Source organism: Aedes albopictus, chromosome 2 (genome assembly GCF_035046485.1).
Source record: "Aedes albopictus strain Foshan chromosome 2, AalbF5, whole genome shotgun sequence".
Classification (NCBI taxonomy): Eukaryota; Metazoa; Arthropoda; class Insecta; order Diptera; family Culicidae; genus Aedes; species Aedes albopictus.
This window is the reverse complement of record NC_085137.1, coordinates 110145772-110162259: the sequence shown is the minus strand read 5'-3', so window position 1 is coordinate 110162259 and position 16488 is coordinate 110145772. Positions and strand designations below refer to the sequence as shown.

Sequence of the window (16488 nt, the reverse complement as noted above, 5' to 3'; positions counted from 1 at the left end):
GTCCTTAAAAACCATGCAACAAAAATCATCATCATGTCGTGCGACATAAAATATGACAGCCGACGCTAGGCAACAAAAACACAAAAAAAATACTCACTGTAAAACAGAGACACACAAAATTCGGAGAGAAAACAGCTGAGCTGTTTTTTTTACTGGCGTTTACATCCGCAGAAAATATCCATTCAATGGTATTTTCTTCATCTAAACAAATGTTTAGTATGCAAAGGTGCTTGATATAACAAAATTAATGTTATTAAAATTTGGAAAAAAATAGGAATAATAATCTAATATTTTTTGTTGGTCCGTGATTGCACGTTTTTTGTGTTACTTTGTGTTACCGTGCATGTGCATGCACCCTTCATTTTTTGTCTGCGCTCGCCGTGTTTACAACAACCCATTTCTCGGGAATTTCACAAGCAAAACAGCCATATTTGCCTGCAGCAGTATCAGCAACATCAAAAATCGCGATATTTTCGACGCAATTTTTCGGTTTTTTTTGTGTTATTTCGATAAATTGATTGTACGACCTTCGTAACAGCGAGTGATAATATTAAATTGGAATGTAAAAAGTGATTGTTAAGTGTGGCCTTCCTAACAAGTTGGAGGTAGTGAAAAATTTGTGATATCCCGTTGGGTAAGCGAAAATCGAATTTGACGTCAGATTTCCAGTCTACCTGCGCTAGAGATAAAAAAATATATCCCGTTAGTGTAGCAAAAACAAAATGAATTCGTTTTTGCGGGGATCCACCAACTACGTGTGGTGCACGACCAGCGTTCTTGGGAAAGGTGCCACCGGAGCAGTGTTCCAAGGAGTCAACAAGCACAATGGCGAACCTGTGGCCGTGAAAACTTTCAACCAGCTGAGCCATATGAGACCTCACGACGTTCAGATGCGAGAGTTTGAGGTACTTCGCAAGGTCAAGCATAATAATATCGTCAAGCTGTTGGACATCGAAGATGATCAAGAGGGTCGTGGAAAGGTGATTGTGATGGAGTTGTGCACCGGAGGAAGTCTGTTCAATATTTTGGATGATCCGGAGAATACCTACGGGTTGCCACAAAAGGAGTTTTTGTTGGTGCTGGAGCATCTTTCTGCTGGAATGAAACACTTGCGGGATAACAATCTGGTCCACAGAGATTTGAAGCCAGGAAATATCATGAAATACATCTCCGAGGATGGACAAACCATCTACAAATTGACTGATTTCGGAGCGGCACGAGAACTGGAGGAGAACCAACAGTTCGTTTCCCTGTATGGAACAGAGGAATATCTCCACCCGGATATGTACGAACGTGCTGTTCTGCGGAGATCAATCAACCGCAGCTTCACAGCAAACGTGGACCTGTGGTCCATTGGAGTTACCTTGTACCATGTGGCCACCGGGAACCTTCCCTTCCGTCCCTACGGGGGACGTAAGAATAAGGAGACCATGCACCACATTACGACGAAAAAAGCCCCGGGCGTCATTGCCGGAACGCAAACCAGCGAGAACGGACCAATCGAGTGGGCTCGCGATCTTCCGCCCCATTGCCAACTGAAAGCGGGTTTGAAGGCTCTCGTCACGCCTCTGTTGGCCGGTCTGCTGGAGGAAAATCACAAGCGCATGTGGTCGTTCGATCGGTTCTTCTACGTGGTGCAGCACATTCTGAGCAAGAAGGTGCTGCACGTTTTCTACACCAACCAGGCCACCTCGATCGAGGTGTACATGGACCCGGATGAGAGCTTTTTCAATCTGAAGGAGCACATCCTGGAGCAGACTAAGGTTCCCCACAACGCGCAGCTGTTGCTCCTGGAGGCGGAAGAGTTTGAGCTGAGAGTGGGTGTTAACAGCAGCGGTAAGTGTTTATCTATAGTGATTATTTTACTCACGTATTTTACATGTTTTTCACCTGATTCAGTCCTGAGTGGCCAAGGTGGTGCAGAGGGCCGAAGTGAAAGATCTCCATATTGGACGATTATCCGACATCTCCGTATCATGTGGCGAAGTCAAACTTCTGTAGTCTTCCTTCATTTCTTTGTTGAGACTGTGCCGCATGAGCCTGTGGGCCTGTCTCTGCTTTAATGTTCTGCTGGGTTTCAGTCTAACGCTTCTTTGCAGATTGCTTTCTCGTCTCTTCTTTTAGAGTCGGCTCTTGATGACATTGACGATGGAGCTCCGCTCTCCCATTGTATGGGCATCGTGCACGAGTTGTATACCGCAGGCGTCTGTTAATGAAGACGTGCAGTCTTTGAATGTTCTTCTTTAATACACATCAGGTTTCACTGGCGTCCAGCAGCACAGATTTAGCGTTTGAGTTGGAATTTCGGATTTTGGTGTGTCGATTAATCTGATTGTTTTTCCAAACATTTCTTAAACGCGCAAAGGCAGCCCTCACCTTTTAGATTCGTGCAGCACCTATGTCGATCTTAGTACAACCATCGGTCGCCACTTGGCTACCAAGCTGTTGGAAGCTTTCAACATTCTCTACTGCTTGCCCAGCAGTTAACATTGACGCGGAAGAGCGATCGGCTAGTAGATCATCGCTAGGATCATCGAACTTACTCTGCATATCACAGTGCCATTGAGCTAGGTGGGCAACGTCATCCAACAGTCCGAAGTCATTAAACACCTAAATGGTGCTTCATTGTAATGGGTTGCCATAGCAACCCACGATTTGGTTCACGATCAATCCACCAGGATCTTGTCGATTACGATGAGAAGCAGTAGTGGTGATAGTATACATCCTTGCCTCACTCCAGCGACGTCCCGGATGGGGTCGGACAAAATACCGTTGTGCAGTACTCTGCACGAAAATGCCCTGTACTGTGCTTCATTGAGGCCGATGATTTTCTTAGGGAATGGGGCACGTTCGGTGTAGTACTAGATTTGTAGTAATGAGCTAAATTTTAGTATGGTGAGAAGGTCAATTCTCCGTTTCTGCAATGAAATGATGCAAAAAGCGTGGGTATTATGATTCCTTGCCTAATATGATGCTGTTTGAGCAAAACTTTGGATAACTATGTTGTTTAGGTATGTTGCAAGAAATGGAGAAAACAACAACACTGTTGCCCAAAGTTTTGCTCAAACAGCGTCAAATTAGGCAAGGAATCATAATGGAGCACGTTCGGTGTAGTACTAGATTTGTAGTAATGAGCTGAATTTTAGTATGGCGAGAAGGTCAATTCTCCGTTTCTGGAATGAAATGGTGCAAAAAGCGTCGGTATTATGATTCCTTGTCTTATTTGATGCTGTTTGAGCAAAACTTTGGATAACTAAGTTGTTTATGTTGCAAGAAATGAAGAAAACAACAACACTGTTGCTCAAAGTTTTGCTCAAACAGCATCAAATTAGGCAAGGAATCATAATACCCACGCTTTTTGCACCATTTCATTGCAGAAACGGAGAATTGACCTTCTCACCATACTAAAATTCAGCTCATTACTACAAATCTAGTACTTCATCGATATGCCCTATACCTACGCTTTTTGCACCATTTCATTGCAGAAACGGAGAATTGACCTTCTTACCATACAAAAATTCAGCTCATTACTACAAATCTAGTACTTCACCGATCTGTCCTATTGAATAGAATAATGGGGCACGTTCGGTGTAGTACTAGATTTGTAGTAATGAGCTGAATTTTTGTATGGTGAGAAGGTCAATGGGGCACGTTCGGTGTAGTACTAGATTCTATAACATTCCCCAGAAAACCATTCCCCAGAAAACCATTCCCCAGAATACCAATCCCCAGAATTCCATTCCCCAGAAAACCATTTCCCAGAATGTACCATTCCCCAGAATGTACCATTTCCCAGAAATCCGTTCCCCAGAAATCCATTCCCCAGAATGCACCATTCCCCAGAAATCCATTCCCCAGAATGTATCATTCCCCAGAGAAGCTTAATATACTCTGCTAAAAAGTTTAATTCGATACACAAACAGTAAAATGTTGATCATAATGATATGTTATACCCCGGACAAACATGTGATACGAGTATTATTCCTGTACAACGGTACGCAGTGTCAAGAAAATTCCAACTCATTTCAAGCGCAATTGTACAGTGATTCTTGTGTCACATGTGTGTCATAAGTATTAAAGGCAAGGATTTTAACATTATAGTGTTATTACGAGCAAATATCTATTTCTTGTACGGTATATGAAACAAATTAAGGTAAAAATGTATACATACATACATATCCATAAAAATATTCTACAATAGTAAACGTTTGAATTACCATTGTACACAGTTGCATGTTGATCTTTAAACCTATCTTGAAAGTTCACAAACTGTTAGTTGCGTTGCTATAAAATGTTTTGTTTTTGACAGATTTGTGAAAATTGTGCAGCACTTGTTTTACGATGAATAACGTTTTAAAAGTGATGTGCAAAATTTACAGAGAAAACGCATATTCTTCTGATGTTGTTCAGTGTACAAGATACTTAAGACTCAACTGACCACGTTTTTCTTTGCAAACGGTTGGAGGGATCCATCCCAATGGCTGTTCCTAATTATTCGCTTCAAAGGCTCTTCATTCATGCGGTATGAGAAGGGCTTTCATCATTATTCCAATACTATGGAATGGAATAGAAAAAGTGAACATATAAGCAGTTTGAATGCCAACAGAAGGGAAAAAGTATCATTGTTTTCCTTTTGGCATTCAAAAACCCAACAATGTTCCTTCTTTTTAAACAATATTCTTCTTAAAATTAAGGCAATTAGTAAAAAATTTTAAATTATAACTGCTTACATTTTCAACATAGATTCTCCCTTCTTTTCTACATAGGCTGTTCTTTCGAATTGCACTTTTCAGGAAATTATGGGCATTATTACAACCACCGGTGTTAAATTGCTGTTATATTTATTATTTTTTTTTTTCAAATTTCTGAACACCTGTGCTTGTGGTGCCGATTGTAACTAGCCTAAACATTGTAACTCGAAAGAACAGCCTATGTAGAAAAGAAGGGAAAATCTATGTTGAAAAAGTAAGCAGTTGTGATGCCGATAATTTCCTGAAAAGTGCAATTCGAAAGAACAGCCTATGCAGCAAAGAAGGAAAAGTCTATGTTGAAAATGAAAGCAGTTATAATTCCAATAATTGTACCAATTGCCTAAATTCTAAAAAAAAGCTTGTTTAAAAAAAAGGAACAGTGTTGGGTTTTTGAATGCCGCAAGGAAAACAATGTCACCACAGACAAACAGACGTAACACTTCGAACATTTTTCGATTTAAATTTTAGTCTCGGAAATAGGTTCGCTTAATTCTAAAAGGACTGAATTTGGCCAATCATCAACTGGGTGGCAGTAGTGAGCAAACGTCAAACTCAAACAAAAACTATGCGAGCGCCGCGAATTGGCAGTTGGTCAACTCTCAAATTTTCAAATAAACCGTTAAATCGATGTACGATGGAAATTATCAGAGTGTTACGTTTCCTTCTTCGTTAAAAAAAATGTTTGAGTCGTTATAAGAATTGTTGGCATTACAACTGCTTATATGTTTATCAAAAATTTTCCCTTCTTTTGCATAGGCTGTTCTTTCCAGTTGCACTTTTCAAGAAATTATCGGCATTGCAACTGCTTACTTTTTTAACATTGATTCTCCCTTCTTTTTTGCATAGGCTGTTCTTTCGAATTGCACTTTTCGGGAAATTATGGGCATTACAGCCTCCACCGGTGTTAAAATTGCTGTTATATTTATTTCATATTTTTTCTAAATTTCTAAACACCTGTGCTTGTGGTGCCGATAATGACCTGAATAGTGTAACTTGAAAGAATAGCCTATGCAGAAAAGAAGGAAAAAACTACGTAGAAAATGTAAAAAGTTCTGATGCCGATAATTTACTGAAAAGTACAATTCGAAAGAACAGCCTATGCAGAAAAGAAGGAAAAATGTATGTTGAAAAAGTAAGCAGTTGCGATGCCAATAATTATACCAATAGCCTAAATTATAAAGGCAAATCATGCTTATTTCCGAAGTCTTTCTTGTCAAATAAGAATTTTTGGCAGGATGTTTCTTCCGGTGATTTTTTACGAATAAATATTTGATTTTTAGCTATTAATACCAATATTAATTAAAGCAATAGTTTTATTTTTTTCTGGGGAATGGTACTGTTACATCCGTAAAAAGTAAATAAAAAGAAGACATTTCGGATGTACTATTAGTGCGACCGGTTACGTTCGTAGTCTTAAAAGAACTGAACTTTATTCTTACATATTCACTCAGTAAGATCAATGTCATTTGAGAACCCTTTGAGAGGGTTCGGTAGTTTTACCGAGTGGGCATTGCCACTACAGTCCTTACCCCTTTAGTCCAAGCTTTATACAATTGAAATTTATTTCCTTTAAAACCTCGAAAGCAAAATATGCACATATTTACACACTTGCACACAATGAACAAACATTTTAACCATTCGAATACTGAATATTTTCAGTCATAACATTTTCGCTAAGGTTGTTGTCTATGTATTTCTGTCCACTACTGTATCCGGTATTCCATCCTGCTGTCGGTTGTCCTCGATGACATCTAATAGCTTTGTCGTCTTGTTCATGTGAAACTTCCCAACGAGCAATGGGACGAAATTCCTCCTCCAACAAACAGCAAACGGTACTGAATATTCAAAATGCTATGGTAGGTTCACAGAACTTTCTCGCGGCAGCAGACGACTACACGGGTTCGACGGTTCCGCAAATCGTTGAGGGGATGAAGGCGCAGGCCGCCGTAGATTGCCGACATCCATAGTAGCGTATCCAACAACATAGTTATAAAAAACACCTGATGCAGCGAACGCAGTGCAAAGAAAAAACAACTTTGTTGTAAAAGCACCGAGCAAAAGCATATCTCGAAACAAAAACAATGCACTTTTCTGTCTTTTCCTTTGCTTCGTTCCAAACGTCATCACATACCAAAACAACGCATATTCACAGTTGAGTAGCGTCGGTTTTACCGATTATACTACTCCGATGTCACAGTTGATAGCCGAAATAAAAAAGGCATTTTCGTTCGGTTGATGAAATGAAAATGGTCTTCATATAAAAAGGTATGTGTAACAAAAGTCGTCAAAAAAATGGAGTACAACAAAAAGTCTCCTGTTACAATTCATCATTGAAACCAAAACCGCACCAAAAAAAATCCATTTCTGCTTCGTAAAAACAAAATGGCGAGCACAAAAATCAGGCATGAAAAGGGGTTTTTATACGCCCCGCTAGTGCTACACCGAAAAACAGAAAAATAAATTCACTGCAATATTCATTATTTTTTTATGAACAACTTGGCACGGCACAGTTACACTTCAATGGAAATAAAATAAAATAAAATAAAAACTACAAAAATCACGCCAAAAGCAGACATTACCAGCGGTCGTGAAAGTATGAACATAAACAGGTCACACAAGGAAAATGAATTACAATATTATTCCAAAAGCACACACGTGAAAAAAATAGTCGGATTCCTTCATCCACTATCACGAAAAAAATCACGTTAAAAGCACAAACACACAAATATTGATGTGAAACACGCGACATAACGAAAAAAAAAAAACACTTGCACGCTTTATCGCCAATAAAAAAACTTGCATGGAAAATTCACGCCAAAAGGTAGCATTTACCAGGGGTCATGACGCCCATACCAAGTTCAAATCACATTTCTCCTCGTCGACACTGTTACATCCGTAAAAAGTAAATAAAAAGAAGACATTTCGGATGTACTATTAGTGCGACCGGTTACGTTCGTAGTCTTAAAAGAACTGAACTTTATTCTTACATATTCACTCAGTAAGATCAATGTCATTTGAGAACCCTTTGAGAGGGTTCGGTAGTTTTACCGAGTGGGCATTGCCACTACAGGTACATTCTGGGGAATGGAATTCTGGGGAATGGTACATTCTGGGGAATGGATTTCTGGGAAATGGTACATTCTGGGGAATGGGTTTCTGGGAAATGGTTTTCTGGGGAATGGTACATTCTGGGGAATGGAATTCTGGGGATTGGTTTTCTGGGGAATGGTTTTCTGGGGAATGTTATAGAATCGTAGTACTAGAATTGAAGTAATGAGCTGAATTTTTGTATGGTGAGAAGGTCAATTCTCTGTTTCTGCAAAGAAATGGTTCAAAAAGCGTGGGTATTGTGATTCTTTGTCTAATTTAATGCTGTTTGAGCAAAACTTTGGATAACTTTGTTGTTTATGTTGCAAGAAATGGAGAAAACAACAACACGGTTACTCAAAGTTTTGCTCAAACAGCATTAAATTAGGCAAGGAATCATAATACCCACGCTTTTTGAACCATTTCATTGCAGAAACAGAGAATTGGCCTTCTCACCATACTAAAATTCAGCTCATTACTACAAATCTAGTACTTCACCAATCTGTCCTATTCTCCGTTTCTGCAATGAAATGGTGCAAAAAGCGTGGGTATTATGATTCGTTGCCTAATTTGATGCTGTTTGAGCAAAACTTTGGATAACTATGTTGTTTATGTTGCAAGAAATGGAGAAAACAACAACACTGTTGCCCAAAGTTTTACTCAAACAGCATAAAATTAGACAAGGAATCATAATACCCACGATTTTTGCACCATTTCATTGCAGAAACGGAGAATTGACCTTCTCACCATACAAAAATTCAGCTCATTACTACAAATCTAGTACTTCACCGATCTGTCCTATTGATGCAGCAGTTGTGCAGATACTACGGCGTTAACTTTGAGCATCTCGGCTGATATGCAGTCGACCCCGAGGCTCTGTTCGGCTTCATGCTACGGATGGCTGTTTCTATCACCTGATGTGATGAAGCTTCAGTGTTTACACGGATATGTAATGCGTTGAACTCTTGGAGGATCGTGCTGAGATGCTGGTAGCGTGGCCGGCACTTGAAAAAGATTTCCAAAGCGTTTGAACCAGCTTTTCAGTTGGTCAGCCGGGTCGGTCAATAGTTGTCCAAATTGCCCGCCGGCTTCGTAATTCAAGATTGCTGTGGATTCCCATTCATCGTTCGGATTACGGATATCACAGCCCGTTTGATTCGTGTTGTAGGTTGTTTAATGATGTGTGTGACTCGTTTGATTTTAATATAAGTAAATTAGTGTTTAAAAATAGAATTAAGTCTAGCTGATCAGTCTGTGCGGCATGCAGCCGAAGATGTTGTCAAATAAAATAAATGTATCTCTCACGGGCACCGTAGTTCTACTAACGTGACGTGAAAAATTGTAGAAGAGACGAATGTCGCAGGTATTTGTGGTTTTCTCGCCTTAGTCGGCTAAGGAGTCCGTTCGCGCTCTTATGTTCCGTCTACAGGAGCGTTTCACGTCCGGGCTACGGCTTTGGCTCCTCGTGTTTTTGCTCGCTATATCGCTCCTCTATCTTCGTCCAGGTATCATCTGTGATCTACTGCATTCTCCGGGTGCGTAGCTCACCCAAGTTATTCTCGCCGATGGCGATGTAGGTATTCTTGAGGGCGCTCCATTGCTCCTCCACGCTCCCACCTTCCGGAATATCCGCAGCACGGTTCCCCAGCTACTCGACGAAGGACCTTTTCACCACAGCATCTGCCGGTCGGCGTGTGTTGAACCGGCGCCCGGTTTTCTCCTCCTGTCGATGGATCCTCGCAATGCGCAGTCGGATCTCGCCGATTAGGAGATGATGGTCGGACGCAATGTCGGAGCTACATTTGTTCCGTACATCAAGACGGCTCCGTCTGCATTTTTCGCTGATGCAGATGTGGTTCGATTTGATTTTCCGTGATGCCATCACGGGAAACTTATGTCACTTTATGCACTGGTCGATGGGGAAAGAGCGATTCACCAATCTGCAAACAGCTCTCCGTTATCGCTCATTTCTCCGAGACCATGGCGCGTAACATTGGATCATAGTAAGGTTTCGAACCCGTGTTCTGGATCTGGCTGCAATTATCCTCCACTTCATGAGCGCAGCATGGACGTGAGCGCTGAGCAGAAAACCAACTTCATGGTAGCGAGGAGCGTGTTCACCTCTTCAAAGTTCGGCCAACGGACTTCGCTCAGTCCTAAGATCTCAAGCTTCATACGGCATGCCTTATTGGCTAGTTGTGCCAGTTTACCCTGCTGGGCTGACTAGGGTTAATGCATTCAAAATTCCAATTCTTGTCCGTTGTTTCGCACTAAAAGTCGTTGCCATTGAATCAGTTTGTAATATTTCATTTTCGGTTTCGGTAACGCTTTTTGGGTTCCGCGAAAAATTGTTTGTTGGTTTAATATCCCCTATCCACCGTGGGGCTGCCACGTTAGGTATAGCTTCCGGTGGAGGAGCATTTCATACTCAGCCGCTGGATGCCAGAACAGACACTGTTTGAGCCACACCTCCTTGGTGAACAGACGCTCGGGACGTGCCTCATCAATCTAGCTGAAGTAAGTTTTATGTACGGTATCTGTAAACTCAAAGTGGAAGACTTAAGCGGACTAACTACGGCGGACGCGGATCGATATGGGCCAAAGATAAAGAGCTTCTTTCGATTAGGATTAGTTATCTGTAAAACGACTGTGTTGAGCTAGGCTTCTGAATAGACTGATATCTAATATTTCGACACTGATTTTTCATTTGGGCCTAACTGACATTTTCGGGGTCTGGTACGTTTGGCATAATGCCGTTTGGCATAATGCCATTTGGCATAAGGACGTTTGGCATAAAGGACACTTGGCATAAAGGACATTTGGCATAAAGGACGTTTGGCATAATGGACATTTGGCATAAAATGATTTCAGTAAAAAGTGAACTACATACTTAACGTAAAAGAATGATAAGTATTCCAAAGAAGGATAATACATTATAATGTATTAATTTTTATGGATATAATATGCAGACAAGGATAATTTGCTGGAAAGAACCATTACCGGAATCTAAATTGTTGTATCGATGATGAACAGCCTATATACAAAAGAAGGAACATTCCCCAATCAAATTCATGGAAGCAAAAGGTTATTTCGAAAATAAGAGATCCAGTATAATGCACCAACAACAAGTTTGCCTTCTTTCGCTTGAAGGCTGTTCTTTAATTATTCTCCAGAGGGAAAATATATTTCACATATTCTTTATGCCAAACGTCCTTTATGCCAAACGTCCCTTTATGCCAAATGTACTTTATGCCAAACGTCCTTTATGCCAAATGTCCTTTATGCCAAACGTCCTTATGCCAAATGTCTTTATGCCAAACGGCCTTATGCCAAATGTACCAGACCCCATTTTCGAGTTCTCTTCATCGATCCTCTCTTTGTGTTATCACAGACTGTGTATTGAGTTTTTCAAAGATTTTTTGGTTGAAATGCGAAGAAGACGACTATATTTTGCTATAGAAACAAAAAGATCAATGATTTTGTTTGTTTTGATCAAGTTATTAGCGAAAGAGAGAGTCGACGAAGAGAAATCGATCAAGTCAGTTAGGCCCTTATGAAAAATCATTGTCGATTTATATTGTCATCGCTTTCGTCGAGCCCTGCGGCTCTCGATAGTCTTTTTTACGAAACGACAACAGTGTTGATATTGATATTAACACTCACGTTTTTGCTGTATAAGAGTTTATGTGAGCTTTCTTCCAAGAGAGTTTGCTCTATAAGCTATTATACAGCTATTTTTGTTAGTAGGGACGGGCTTGGGCGCAACCTCCTGTCAAATTTTCATTCATGAAATGAGCGATCAGCTGATCCGAAACGTCTCGTAAAATGGCTCATTGTCGTCTGACATTTCGGAAAGCGCAAGGGATGCGCAAGTAACATACTACAGTCAGAAGGACAAAACTGCCCAGGCTGCACTACCAGCTAAGCGCAGAACTCTTAGCTTTGTCTTTGTCATCGATTAATAGGTGGAATCACGAGATAGGAATTCGTGAGGACCAGAGCTATGTTGGACGCTCCTTGTCGTTTCACCAATTTGCACCACCGCTGCTGTTCGATAGTCGCTCACGGTCTCCCGTATTACCTAAAAGTATAGGCAAAAAAGCGTGACAATGCTTCCTTCGTTCATTTTGCATTTCGTGTGGTGGTCGTATGTAAGAATAACATACAGTCAATTTCACCTTCTATTTTACTCTATCTCCTACAGCTCGCGGTTATCCGACTACAACTACGGACAATCCGGTGATGTTGTTCAACATCGAGAACAACAACGTTACGCTTCCCGGCGAGCTGGATCTGCCCAAGTTCCCCTCGTTCCCGAGCGGTGTATCGGTGGAGAACGATGCCAGCCTGGCCAAGGTAGCGTGTAGCGTGGGGCACGAGTGCAAACGCCGAGTGGAGAATTTCTCCCTGCTGGACACCCAGATGAACAAGGCTGTGGAACAGTTTGCCGGACTGCTGAAGAACCAGCTGATAAAGCTGTGCGAGTAAGGGAACTGATGGATGGAAAGCGTGACATTGAAAACTGATCGTTGCATATGTTTTTCTTTTTCATTTGCAGACGCGTGAAACACCAGGAAGACGTTGGTAGCTCAATTTGGGAAATTTCTGATCTGGTTGAAATTGCAGTTTCCAATGTAAGTTTATGGACAACTAATAGGCCTGATAATAATTGCATTATTATTATTTATCAAAAATAATAGCAAAATAGTACATCATAATGTTGTCTTTATATCAGAATGACTAATCCACCTGATTTCCAATTCTTTGCAGAACGAAACATACCAGGATAAAGCGTCCACTATCCATACCGAGATGAGTTCCTTGAAGGCAACATTCCAACGGGTGTCGGATCCCGTCCAGCAACTGCATAACCGCTTCGTCGTGGAAGAATCGCTGATCCGCGAGTGGATTACTGCCTATCGTGATCTCCGAAGCCCCAACAAGAATCGCGTTAACGAAAAGGCCAAATATCTAGTCGACCGGCTGCGAGATTCCTGGCAGCACCTTCTACGTGATCGCGCCACTCGATCACTCACCCACAACGATGAACAATTTCATGCACTGGAAAAAATCAAAATCACCGAAACGGGAAAGCGAGTCAAAACGCTGCTAAACGACGACGTGCGTCCGGCTGTGGAACTGGAAGCCGAATGCTTGGCCGACTGGTACAAAAAGGCTCAAACGATCTTCCTGCAGACGCAGTTCCTACTCAAAGATGTCAGCTCTCACGAGGAAACCTTGTACAATATCCGGATGCGGTTGGTCCAGATCAAAGAGGACCTGAAGGAGGATATCAAAAACGACGGCGAGGTATCTAAGATTGCAAACGAGAGGACCGTCAACGAGCAAAACATCGAGTGCATGAAGAAATCCAAAGAGATGATGTGCTATTTGAGGGTAAGTTCTTGTCAGTGGTGGTAACATATTTCCCGGAAGCAACCATTCCCTTCTTTCCTTGCAAACGGCTTCCGGGAAATGATGGAAATGAATTATTTGTAAATTCACCTTTTCATCCCTTATTTTAGACCATGTGGAACTACAATCGGGACATCAAAAAGGTTCTAGTGCAAAACAGTGAGCTGGTTGAAAAAATACACAAACTTGCCATTAACGATGAGCAGCCTAAAGAGGAGGTTATTTCCAACTGAGTGTTTATTAATCCACGATGATTTGGCCTGTGGCCTACTGACTTGTTAGATGTATTATTTTTCAACCCAGACGGGTTGCATCCTATTTTACTTTTGAACTATGTACTTTTCGTGCAAATGTGCTTATATTCAATGTTCTGATTCACTCTATATACAATGTATTATATAAAGTACCTTTATTTTTCAATCGCATCCCTCAATTTCATCCGAATAATCGTCCCAACACATCGAAAATTAACAAAACAATATTATTCAGAGTACATAAAAGTGTAGGTGGGTCGATCAACCTATATGGCGAAACGAAATCTGGAAGCAAGCAATAGATTGAAATCCAGCAGGACATCGCAGTCGAGGCTCATGGAGGCGCAACTTCAATGAAGAAATTAAAAAAGTCGACTGAAATTTAGCCTGGACACAGTTCCTGGCAATGGCGAACAATAGTCCAGGATACAGGAGATCTTTGGCAACGCCAAAGGGGGGCGATAGGATCGGAAGTAAGTAACCTAACTAACAATTGATTTGGTCTTAACCGACTCAAGTCAGCTTTGTAGCCAGTTGGTAAATTATGCAGAATCCAATATCGATCATCTCCCTGTAACATTTCAAATTGAATCACAAAAGCGGTTCCTATCCACTCTTTTTGACGTAGGACTACGTCTCTCTTTTCTATACCGGGTGTCATTCTAAATTTTCAGAAATCGGCCGCGTTACGTTAAAAGTGGAGATTTTGAGCCTGAATAACTCAGCCATTTCTTGATGAAATTTCAAAATTTTGGCACCAATCGATTGCAAACCTTTACACCAATTATGTCCAATAATAACATTTACTGATTTTCAATAACAAACTATTGAAAAATTGGGAAAAGTGAATCCATGTTTATTCCAGCCAATCACGATCGAGCACATTTTCGATGCTCCCGTCGAATATAAAAGCTACTGCTTCTTCGCATCTTCCCTCATTTGTCATTGTGGTCTCGAGGTGGACGCATCGAAAGAGAGCTGCCCATTTCTTCGATTGCGTTTTCGCTCATTCTTCTTTTACGGCCGTGTCGGCTCGGCGTTAGTGGTTGTCGATAAAGGAGCTGCTGCGCATTCGCCTTATAACCGTCTAACGCGTTAGACCAAGGAAGGAATACTTTTCATCGATTGCTCGGCGGTGGTGGCAGAGGCAGCAGCAAAATCCACCAAAGAAAGATCCGCCACAACGAATGTGCGAGCTGCGTCGCTTTTCCTCGGGGATCGGTCGGACCTTTCGCGGATTGATTGACGGCGGCGCATTGCTGATAGCATCACGATGAACATCCAGGTCAGCAAGCGGCTACAACTTTCAAAACTTTTCAACATGTTGATATCTTTCAGCCTTTTGATATCTTTCAGCCTTTTGATGCTTTCAGCCTTTTGATCATTCAGCCTTATGTGTTTCAGCCTTTTGATCATTCAGCCTTATGTGATTCAGCCTTTTGTGCGTAACCCGATTCGATTTGTAGTCCTCATAGTCTCCTCTCTTGTGGGATAGTTTAATAGCCCTTAAAAGGACTGTTTGGATTTGCAAAATAATTGCAAGTGCGTTTGGAGATGCAATTCCGTATGTTTCCAAATTCGGAACAGTAGCGGTGGTGGTGTTCAATGATGCAAAGTCCTCTAATCTGGTTGGCGACTCCAATTGTCTGCCGCGCACCGTACGACCACACACAACCGTCGACAACCACCGCTGCGGTGGCACCGCGCTCTGCATGACAAAGAATGCAGAGCGAAAATGCAAACAGGGAAACCGAGCTGTGCTTCTCCGTCTCTAATTCGGTTGGCGACCACTCGTGCTGGTGCTGGCGCGAAGATGCGCACCGACCACCGCGCTCGGCTTGCAAAAGAACACTAAACGAAAACGCAAACGGAGCAAACTGCACAGCTCTCCGCCGATGCGTTCCCGTCGACGAATTGATGAAGAATGAAGGAAGAGGAGAAGAAGATTATCTTTTATACTGCTCGGCGGTCGACGGAAAAATCCAAAACTGTGCTCGAACGTGATTGGCTGGATAAAACATGGGTTCACTTTTCTCAAATTTTCAATAGTTTACTATTGAAAATCAATATTTACCTAGCATGGATTCGACGCGTAAATAAATTTCTGATAGATTCATGCAAAAAGATTGAAAATCCATCAAGAATTGACAAAGTTATTAGCGGTCAAAACCTAACCACTTTTCGTTACATGCTCAAATTTTCTGTTTTCTGAATTGTACCCCCATATCTTGCCGAACGACGTTATTCAACGTCAAAAGTTTTGAACTATTTTGGGTTAAACTTTTGATAAAAACAATAAATGGTTTAAAAATTGTCGAGTTACCTAGTTATAGCACTCAAAATGCAACATTAAAAATGGAAGAGATGTTCTGAGATACCTAGTTTTTACCACTATTGAAATCATTCTTTTCAAAATACTTGTTGCAGTATGTAAATTTAAAAGGGTTGACGAATTGAAATTACCGTGTCATTACTGAATTTGCTAGGATGCATGCTATATCACCACATGGCACCTCAAAATGTTCATAAAGTAATCATCTACGAACAATCATAGTTTTAGCTAAATCAATATAAGTAAAATATTTTATTTTTTTTTGGCCTAAAATGAAAAACAGTAGTAGATTTTCAATCTACTAACAAAAGAATGACTAGTAACATTTCCACGTCCAAGCGCCCGATAGATTTTAACCTGTGCGATTGGGAATAGATATGATTTTCTCAGTTACCTAGTTATAGCACTGTGTTCTTGTATTCTACACTGAGATACCTAGTTTTGAAACTGGTAAATATTTTCGTCGTTTATAATCGTATTTCATAGGTCTTTGGATATATAATAGAGCTCAAAAAGCTCTATATAATGGTATATTCCAGTGCTTCCCAAACTGTGCGCCGCGGCGCCCTGGTGCGCCGCGAACCTTTGCCAGGTGTGCCGCAAGCTTATGTGTTGTGACAAAACAAAAAGAACAAACTCTTTGTTTGTT

General features: G+C 41.1%; 1 protein-coding gene across 1 annotated transcript; it reads left to right on the top strand.

The window, feature by feature from the left end:
• Positions 1 to 356: 356 nt before the first annotated feature.
• LOC109420658 (serine/threonine-protein kinase TBK1) lies at positions 357 to 13673 on the top strand. The gene is made up of 5 exons (XM_019695078.3): positions 357 to 1836; positions 12043 to 12322; positions 12397 to 12472; positions 12609 to 13235; positions 13364 to 13673. Exons 1-5 carry the CDS (start codon positions 723 to 725, stop codon positions 13484 to 13486), a joined length of 2220 nt encoding a protein of 739 aa, XP_019550623.1. The 5' UTR covers positions 357 to 722; the 3' UTR covers positions 13487 to 13673.
• Positions 13674 to 16488: the final 2815 nt, after the last annotated feature.